Source organism: Camellia sinensis, chromosome 1 (genome assembly GCF_055761805.1).
Source record: "Camellia sinensis isolate YWXY chromosome 1, ASM5576180v1, whole genome shotgun sequence".
In the NCBI taxonomy this organism is placed as follows: Eukaryota; Viridiplantae; Streptophyta; class Magnoliopsida; order Ericales; family Theaceae; genus Camellia; species Camellia sinensis.
In genome coordinates, this window is record NC_138961.1 from 27,298,001 (window position 1) to 27,308,131 (window position 10,131).

Genomic DNA, 10,131 nt, shown 5'->3' on the forward strand with positions numbered 1-10,131 from the left:
GTCTCTAATAATTGACAAGATTATTTGTCCATCTCTATCTGTGTAATGGATTATTGATTATGTTTGATTGAGCTTGAAACATATCCTCTTCCCAAAAATGTGTGTTTGGAATTTTTTAAAATTGAACTTAGTCTCTAAGTTTTTATGGCTGGAATATTTTTTCAAACTAAAATTATGTTTTTTTGTGTCTAAAATAAAGATTTAATTTATGTAGCAAAAATTTTATTTATATGGGTTTTCAGTTGCATTTTGATATGGATATGGAACCTCAGAATGATTGTGCTTGGAAGCCAAAACAGGGAATGACATTTGATTCTAAACAATGTGCGTATGATTTTTATAATACATATGGAGGAAGAATGAGATTTAGCATAAGAAGGGATTATTGTAGGAATAATAAGTTCACTAACCAACTTATTTGTAGACTTTTGGTTTGCAACAATGAGGGATTTCGAAAGGTTGACAAGCGAGACCCATTGGCAAAAAACCCTAGAGCTGAAACTAGGACTGGTTGTGAGGCTCGACTTTATATTAAATTAGATGAGGGTACTGGGAAATTTGTTGTGACTGATTTCAAAGAAAAACACAACCATGATCTTGTATCACCCGAGTGTGCCCATATGTTGCCGTCACAAAGAAAGATATCGACTACCCAAGCAATTGAGTTAGATTTGGCGGCACAATCTGGTCTTCGTTTAGGCCAGTCTTTTGAACTCATGGGTAGGGAAGCTAGTGGCAGGCAATGTCTTGGGTTTACGAAATTAGATCAAAAAAATTATTTGAGAACCAAAAGACAACAAAGTTTAGCATATGGGGAAGTAGGCAATGTGTTGCAATACTTTAAAGAAAAATATTTGCAGAATCCTTCATTCTTTTATGCTTTTCAATTAGATAATGAGGTACAAATAACCAATATGTTTTGGGCCGATGCACAAATGATCATGGATTATGCCCAATTTGGTGATGTTGTCACATTTGATACGACTTACAAGTTAAACAAAGAACATAGACCCTTTGCATCTTTTGTGGGATTCAACCATCAGAGGAAAACAGTTATATTTGGTGCAGCATTGTTGTATGATGAGACCGCCGAATCGTTTGTATGGTTGTTTGAAAATTTTCTAGAGACTATTTCAAGAAAGGCACCAAAAACATTGTTCACCGATTAAGATGCTGCAATGGCTAAAGCCATACCCATCGTTATGCCTGACACAAGTCACCGATTGTGTACTTGGCATTTGATGCAAAATGCATTAAAACATGTTAATTGTTTGTTCCAAGATAAGGGGGTAAAGAGTATACTAAATAAATTCTTCTTTGACATTGAAGATGCAAATCAATGGAAGTTAGAGTGGGCGGAAATGCTTGATAAATATGATGCGCATGAAAACCACTGGTTGAAATTGACTTTTGCGGTGAAAGAAAAATGGGGCTGGCCATATGTTAGATCAGCATGGGCTGCGGGAATGAGTACCACACAACTTAGTGAATCTTCTAATGTTTTTTTGCAGGATTACATTCATTCTGATTTTAACTTAAATGAATTCTTCATGCGTTTTGAAAGGGTACTTTGCGAGAAGCGATACAAGGAGTTAGAAGCCGGATATGTTTTGTGCCAAAGGTTGCCAAAGGTGAAAGCAGCAATAAGAATGTTAATTCAAATGGGTAATGTCTACACAAAAAAGATCTTTGAGGAATTTCAAAATAAGTACTTTCGATCCATTGAATCGGACATAGAACCAATTGAATATGGCGAGACTAGTACCATTTACACAGTTGTTGATGTTGGTAACAAACATGCAAGGAAAGTGAAGATGGAGAGGGATGGTTCTTTGGGTTGTAATTGTACGAAGTTTGAAAGGGAATGAATCTTGTGTTGTCATTTGTTGAAGGTTATTAGAGACATTGAAGATGAAAGAGGTTCCTCCACAATACATTCTAAAGAGGTGGACCAAACAAGCAAGAACCGAAACTGTGAAAGACATTAAGGGAAATGACATTCAAGTAGATGTGAAATTCCAACAAGTCTCGCGGTATAAGACATTGATGACCGCATTTAGAGCACTAGCAAGTAGAGCTGCTGAAACTGAAGAAACTTATGATTTTTGTATTGCACACCTTACCACATTAAGTGCAAATGTTGAAGGCAAGTTAAGTGCTCATTTTGGTGTTGGAAATGAAGTAAGTAATGATGATGACACCCAAATCTTTGAAGTGGATTGCGAAGATGTGAATCATGTTGTGCAACCAAAAGGATTGAAGAAAAAGGCGGCAACTAGTAAGGGCAAAAGGAGGGTAAAATGTGGATTTGAAGCGGCGTTGGTAGTGAACTCCAAAAAAAAATCCCATGCTAACAGCTTGGCTTCATCACAATCTATTGCAAATCCAATAGTTACACTTTCTCTATTATCTGTTGAAGGAGATATCTATGTTCGTCAACATGTTCCTCCTCTTCAACCTCTTCCTCCCCTTCATCCATCTTTGCCCATGGGTGGTAATTCTATTCATCTGCCATTGATGTATCCCGCATATCATGTAAGTGTTAGTTTAACATTGTATTTTTTTGTGTGGATATAATATGTGACTCAAACCATGATTGCGAAGCTTAATATATGACATTGTTGTAGGTGAACAATTTGCGGGAGATTTATGTAATGCCAAATTCTTTGCCAAATTCAATGCCTCAACAGTATTCTGCTCAACCAACATTCCAGTCACTACTTCAAGGTTCATGTGGATGTGACATTGGGTTTCTATATTCTTAAGAATCAACTAGTCCAATGTGTAGTCAGGTTCGTCCTTGCTGTCTTTTTAATTTATAGTTGCTGAAAAATTTGGGTTTTTAGTTGATAAAAATTCTGTGATAGCATGTATTTACTTGCTCAAAATTCTGTCTTTTTCCCTTTTAGGCTATGGACAAGCAGAAACATAAGCAAATTGATGCTGAAATTGGGTTGGAAAGTAAAGTCATAGCCTTTGAAATTGTGAAGCAAACTGCTGCTGGAAAGTGATGTGAAGGAATATGTGTTCAAATGTTAATGGCTTGTATGTGTGTTCAAAGCAAACTGTGAAGCAAACTGAGCAAACTTGTATGTGTGTTCAAAGCAAATATGTGTTCAAATGTTAATGGCTTGTATGCGTGTTCAAAGCAAACTGAGCAAACTTCACTTGATGTTCATTTACAGTTGATGTTAATTTACAGTTGATGTTCATTTACTCAGCTGTTTCATTTGTTAGAAACATTATCCCATCTGTTGTGATGCTGTCCATTTTTTGATTCTGCTACAACTATATTTAACTTGTATTGGTGTCCATGTTTGATATTCTGTTGTATTGCTTCTGGTATGCTGGTTATATGATACTGTTATCTAGTTCTGCTGGTGGTATGATGCTATTATATGTTCTGCTAGTTTTATTGTCATGTGGTTCTGGTATGCTGGATCTGCTGCTAGAACCATAACATATTGGTACCAAAGTTGGATCTGCAGGAGCTGCTGGATCTATTGCCATACTCATAAAACCATAACATGTTGGTTATGGTATGCTGCTACTGTTGTTAAACCAAAATGTTCCATACTGATAATATGTTGGTTCTGCTATCATTTAGTTCTGATACAGCTTCATGCTGCTGCCATACTCAGAAGCATAACATGCTAACAGACAATAGATAAACTTCGTAACATATAGAACCATAATGAAGCCGCATGTTCAACCAATGTAAATTCATGCCATAGTTCATGCTGCTGACATACTCATAACCATGCTAACAGATAAACTTGTTAACAGATAATAGATAAACATGCTGCTGGCATACTCAAAACCAGTTGAGGCCACATGTTCAACCAATGTAAATTCATTCCATAGTTCATTCCATAACAGATAACAGATAACATGTTGAGGCCACAATGTAAGGGCAATCAACCAATGTTTCCCAAAAATCAAACCATAATGAAGTACATAATGTTCATAAATTAATTCAATTAAAATTAAAATCAATCCATAGCTAAGTTAATTCCATGAACATAAGTTACATCATGAAGTACATAAAACCCAAAATTGTACAAACTTCTATTCAGTTTCCCAAAATACAATAACGTACAAAAGTTACATCATCAAGTACAAAATGATAGAAAATGCAATGAAATACACCATCGCTTTGATATTATTTTCCATCCTTTGAAGCCTTCGACCATAGTGATTTTCCATGTAATCAAGCCTCGTCCTTACATCGTTAAAGTTTTCTACTGTTATACCATCACAAGCTGTACTGTTGGAACGGATTCTGGACGTAACGTTTTCATCATTTTCAACCACGAACTTGAAGTAATTGCAATGGGTAGTGAGAGTGTTACTCTGCAATGCATGAGAATCAGTTAGTTGAATAACATAAATATTAATGTGACTACTAAAGGAAGAAATTTTTCAATACAAACTTACATATTTTGATGGGCAAACAAAGAACAAACGCCCTTGATTTCCATTCTCATTGGTTCTTACAATATGTATGGCAGCGGTTCTTCCACAATTGAATAACCTCGGTTGTAATCTTATGTTGCTAATGTTAGAAGAAACCATTTTTTAAATCTGTAGACATGAGAATAGAACAATGTGGAACAACTAGTGTAAATTATGTTTAGCTCTATTAAGAGTAATTAAGGATTTCAGGATAAGTATAGAATCATCAACACTGTGTGTACATCAATTGAATTTCAACTTGAAAACAGAATGTAGTTCAGCATTGAAGTGTAGTTCAGCTTGAAAACAGAATCACCAACACTGTGGTTAACAATGTAGCTCAGCAGTGAAGTGTGGTTAACTTGGTGCTAATGGAAGTTGTTCTATACTCCATGTCAGCAGTGAAATGTAATTTTCATAAGGAACAAAGTCAACATGTGGCTTAAACTTGCGTAAAAAAGTTGATTTCTACAACTAGTTTGAGATTGAGATAAGTGTTACCATTTCTACAACTAGTTGATTTCTACTACTTGGCTTAAACTTGCTAAATTCTCTGTAATTTTTCTGTCTACATTATTTTGGCAATGTAGGTACATTTAAGAAAAGGTTGAGAATGAGTTACAAGGTTTCTGTCTACATTATTCTGTCTATTGGTCCACATTGCAACTTGAGGAGTAAACATCAACACTGTTCAAGTGGTATTCAGATTGTTCAAATTTGAGGCCATTAAGTAATGAGCTAAAAAATAAATAAAATTGCCTACCGATTCATCCAAAACAGGGAGCATATTTCATGAATTGACTACTGATTTATCAAAAATTGGCTATTGATTCATCAAAAACAGGGAGCATATCTCAGTCATTGGCTACTGATTCATCAAAAAATGGCTACTGATTCATCAAAAACAGGGAGCATATTTCATGAATTGGCTACTGATTTATCAAAAATTGCCTACTGATTTAAAGAATTGGTATTCAGATTGTTCATATTTCGTATCATATTTCCATGAATTAGTTGTCTCTGGAATTTAAGATAGAAAATTACAGAAGTAATTATATATGGAGAGAGATGGAAAAAAGAAGAAGAAAAAGAAAAAAACCCAAATCAAAGCCCTAATTTTAAAATTCCAAATCTAAAAGCCCTAAATTTTTTTAGACATTTCAAAGCCCTAAATTTTTAGCCGTTGGAATCCCAAATCAAAGTCCTAATTTTGAAACTCCAAATCTAAAAGCCCTAAATTTTTAGCCTTTGGAATCCCAAATCAAAGCCCTAAATTTTTTTCAGACGTTTCAAAGCCCTAAATTTTTAGCCGTTGGAATCCCAAATCAAAGCCCTAATTTTGAAATTCCAAATCTAAAAGCCCTAAATTTTTTCAGACGTTCATAGAACCCTAACTTCTCAAGCTCAATTCCAAACCCAAATCTCAATCTCAATCACACAATCCTAACTTCTTAATTTCAGACGTTCGAAGACCAACCTGGTTCATCAAGAAATTTCTTTGCTCAACCGATGGTGGTCGTCGCGGTGGAGCTATGGTTCACGAAGCATAGAATATTACGGCTGGAGCGGTGGAGCTATGGTCGTCGTGGGGTTACGAATGGGTTCGCCGTCTGGGTCGTTGTCAGGACTAGTCGCCGGTTCACCAGTGAGGGTGGGTTCGGTGGACAAGCACGGGTGACTGTGAGGCTGAGTGAAAGTGAGAGTGAGAGTGAATGTATAACCTCACAGAGCTGTGTTTTGTTTGGGCGGGAATTCACCAAAATTTCAATTTCTTTTTTTTTTTTTTTTTTTTTTTTTTATCTTAGTCGTTGGATGTGCAACGACTGATCTCAGCCATTGCAAGTAGGATATGGAGGAGACTTCTTAAAGAGGGGATCCGGACTCAAAAATGTTACCGACACAAATAAATCACTAAACTAATCACCAAATACTTGCGTAAAAATTGAAAAAATGATTTTTTTTTTTTTGTGTGTAAAATTGTAAATTTTGTATCTATAAAGGAACATGATGTTGGAAAATTAATGTGAAAAATTGGGGGAAAAAAAACTTTAAAAATGAAAAAATTAATAATATTTTTAATTTTAAAACTGAAAAAAATTGATAATATTTTCAGTTTTATTGGATAGTTGAATCAAACCAATAAATAAAAAGGAAAAAAAAACGTTTAATCTCATGCTCTGTTTTTTTATCAGTTAGTGAAGCAATTATATTTATTATGCAAAATTGATAATGTTTTTAATTTTAAAATTGAAAAACACTGATAATATTCTCAATTTTACTAAATAGGACTTATTGGTTCAAAACTCTTGAATAGGACCTGAGCTAACATAACATTCCTAAATAGGACTTTTAGATAATTAACTCCTATTTTAACTAAAAAACACAAAAAAAGCCATATGCCAAAGGAATACTAACTTCTTATTGTTATGTTTTTGTTTTTAGTGATATTTTTCTTCATATTTAAAATATATATATATATATATATATATACTTAAAGGGCAAATTACACTAACAGTCCCTATAGTTTGAGACTCGTGTCACTTAGATCCCTGACTTTTCAATTGTGATACGTTTGATCTTGAATTTTGAATCTTGTTTCAAATAAGGACAATTGTAGATACCATTACTCAATTTCAAGGACAAAATTGTTAATTTGATAAAATATAAACTAATTTGACAAAAATAAATGTCAAAAAATATTTTTGAATATTTAAAAATAATTTTTACACACTAAAGATAAAATTATGTAAAATTGATAAATCTTTTAGACATTTATTTATTTTACCAAATTAATTTTTATTATGTATTTGGATGATGATCATATAATGGGTGGCTATTAGGCTTTGTAATGTGTAATCGATATTTATTGAACATATGAAATGTTTTTAGTTTTGGATTTTTTGATTTAATAATGATATCAAAGTTATCACTATATTTGACTTTTGAAAAAATGAAAACTAATTTAATGAAAATAAAAACAATCACCCATTACATGGTCATCATCCAAACACATAATAAAAATTAATTTGATAAAAAAAAAAGAAAATAAATGTCTAAAACATATATCAATTTTACATAATTTTATTTTTAGTGGCTAGAAATAATTTTTAAAAATTCAAAAATATTTTTTTGACATTTATTTTTGTCAAATTAGTTTATATTTTATCAAATTGACAATTTTGCCCTTAAAATTGAGCAATAGTATCTTCAATTGTCCTTCTTTGGATCAAGATTTAAAATTTAAGGTCAAATGTGTTACAATTAAAATGTTAGGGAGTAAAGTGACACAAGGCTCAAATTATGGGGATCGTTAGTGTAATTCGCCCATACTTAAATATACCTAAAAGTAAAGTTTGTATGCAATTTAAAAAAAAAAAAAAACTCAGAAATGTGTTGATTTTTTTTTTTTTTTTTTGATTTCAAATTCTTTCACATATATCTTATGCCAAATTTGACATAAGATTTAGCTATAGGTAAATTTTGACAAGTTTTGACATCTCTACATCTCCCATAGTAGGACCAACATATAACAATTTAATTTGACATTTTTGCAAAAAAAAAAAAAAAAAGTTAGAAAGATAACATTTACATTATTAGAATTACTTTGCTAAAATATAACATCTTGTCACTATTAATAAAATAAATAGTCATTTAACTAAATCTTTTTGATCCATTAGAGTAAGATTTTACGTTAATATCCTCAAAATAGCCAAGGAAGAAATTTGAAGGAGCCGTTAGAGATGCTATAATTTTGTTTTTGTTTTTTGGCTTCTTTATAAAATTTTGAGTGGTTTGGTCTCATGAATTTACTGCTTTCCCTTATTAGATCGGGGAGTAGTATGGATTTTTTTGCAATATCCTGTTTGGCAAGTTGAATTTGGGTTTTTTTTTTTTTTTTTTTTAACTACAATTCACAAAAAAATAAAATAAATTAAAATAGTTAATAAGACAAAATATCTTATCAAATCTATAATCATTTTATTTTTCCTCTCACAAACATCACATCCAACAAAAAAAATATCATCATCTTTTCAAATATAAAAATTTTAACTTACTAAAATAGTTTGGCAAGGAGGTTTTGGGGCTATTTTAGTCACAAAAAACAAAATATATTATTTTAGTCACAACAAACAAAATATTACATCCAACCCATAATCATTCAACTCTTCTCTCATAAAAAAGTCAAAAAAATCAAAAAGCCGAAAAATCCTTCCCAAACCAAACTTTTTAGCCCAGGCTAAAATAGCCAAAAAAATAAAAAAAACCAACCCACTTTCCAAACAGAGGCTAAAACTAAAATAACATATTAAAATAGCAACTTTCCAAATACCCACAATATTATTATGTGAACCTCATTTTCCAAACTACCAACTCTCTCACACCACACAAATTTTGTCTTGTTCATTTGTTTGTCTTTTTGTTCTTCCCCAATTCACACCCCCAAACCCCCCCCCCCCCCCCCCCCCCCCCCCCCAACCCAAAATATCCTCATCTTCGTCAATCTTCCACTAACCCTAACCTTAAAGTCAGCTTCCACTACAAGCACCTCTACTATCAGCACCAGAATACACCTATCGGGTGAACATACACCCCGTTAGTAAACTATGTATGTCTTGTTGAGAAACTTCAAATGTCTGTAAAATATTATACATGTTTTTATATTTTTACATGCGAACATTTTGGGTGTGTTTGGTAATATTTATATTTTCAATTTATATTTACAAAAATTTTATAAACTGATTTTATTTATTTTTTGTTTATTTTTAGAGAAACATAAACTACAAACGCGTTTGGTAATGGACAAAATGTTTAAAAAAAATTTAAAATATAAAAAAGAGTAAGAAATGACGAGTGATGGCAAGTGGCGGCGGAAGACGATGGTAGAAAGTGGTGACGGTGTGGGTGGTGGGTAACTGGTGGTGGTGGGTGGTGGTGGTGGTGGTGGTGGTGGTGGTGGATGGGTGGGTGCGTGATGGTTGCGGGTGGTAACGAGTGAGTGGTGGTGGTGGTGGTAGCGGGTGGTGGTGGCAGGTGGGTGGTGGTGGCGGGTACGTGGCGGGTGGTGGTAGTGAGTGGATGGGTGACGGTGGCGGGTGGTGGGTGGTGACGGTAGGCGAGTGGATGAATGGGTGGGTGACGGTGGCGGGTGGTGGTGGTGATGGCGAGTGGTGGTGGCAGGTGGGTGGCGGATGGCGGGTGGTGGCGGGTAGGTGGCGGATGGTGGTGGTGGTGGTGGTGGGTGAGTGGGTGGGTGGGTAGGTGACGGTGGCAGGTGGTAGGTGGTAACGAGTGGGTGGTGGGTGATGGTGGTGGTGGTGGTGGTGGTAGTGGTGGTGGTGGTCGGTGGTGGTGGTGGTGGCGGGTGAGTGACAGGTGGCTGGTGGTGGTGGTGGGTGGTGGTGGGTGGCTGGTGGTGGCAGGTGGTGGATGGTGGTGGTGGCGGCAAGTGAGTGGTGAGTGGTGGTGGCAAGTGGGTTGTGGTAGCGGGCGGTGGATGGTAGTGGCGAGTGGTGGGTGGTGGTGGGTGGATGGCAGGTAGGTGGCGGATGGTGGTGGCGGAAAACGGTGGTGGAAAATGGTGGCGGGTGGTGACTAGTGTTGGGTGATTAAAAAAAAAAAAAAATTGAAAACTCAAATAGAAATACATTTTTTGTGTTTTCATTTTTTTGCCAAATT

At 34.8% G+C, this 10,131-nt stretch overlaps 1 protein-coding gene, 1 long non-coding RNA gene and 1 pseudogene across 2 annotated transcripts; 2 read left to right on the top strand and 1 right to left on the bottom strand.

Annotated features, from left to right (window-relative positions):
• Positions 1-230: 230 nt before the first annotated feature.
• On the top strand, positions 231-1,169 carry LOC145824216 (protein FAR1-RELATED SEQUENCE 5 pseudogene; annotated as a pseudogene).
• Positions 1,170-1,178: 9 nt separating this feature from the next.
• LOC114296476 (protein FAR1-RELATED SEQUENCE 5-like) lies at positions 1,179-1,868 on the top strand. Its single transcript, XM_082923889.1, has one exon. It carries the CDS (start codon positions 1,179-1,181, stop codon positions 1,866-1,868), a length of 690 nt encoding a protein of 229 aa, XP_082780015.1.
• Positions 1,869-4,040: 2,172 nt separating this feature from the next.
• LOC145792931 (uncharacterized) lies at positions 4,041-6,470 on the bottom strand. The gene is made up of 3 exons (XR_014333180.1): positions 5,933-6,470; positions 4,438-4,584; positions 4,041-4,353 (listed from the first exon to the last, which is right to left on the bottom strand). It is a non-coding gene; the product is annotated as an uncharacterized LOC145792931 (long non-coding RNA).
• Positions 6,471-10,131: the final 3,661 nt, after the last annotated feature.

What these genes read in the sequence shown, in the direction of transcription:
- LOC114296476 (XM_082923889.1), top strand. Translation starts at nt 1,179, where the DNA reads ATGGCTAAAGCCATACCCATCGTTATGCCTGACACAAGTCACCGATTG.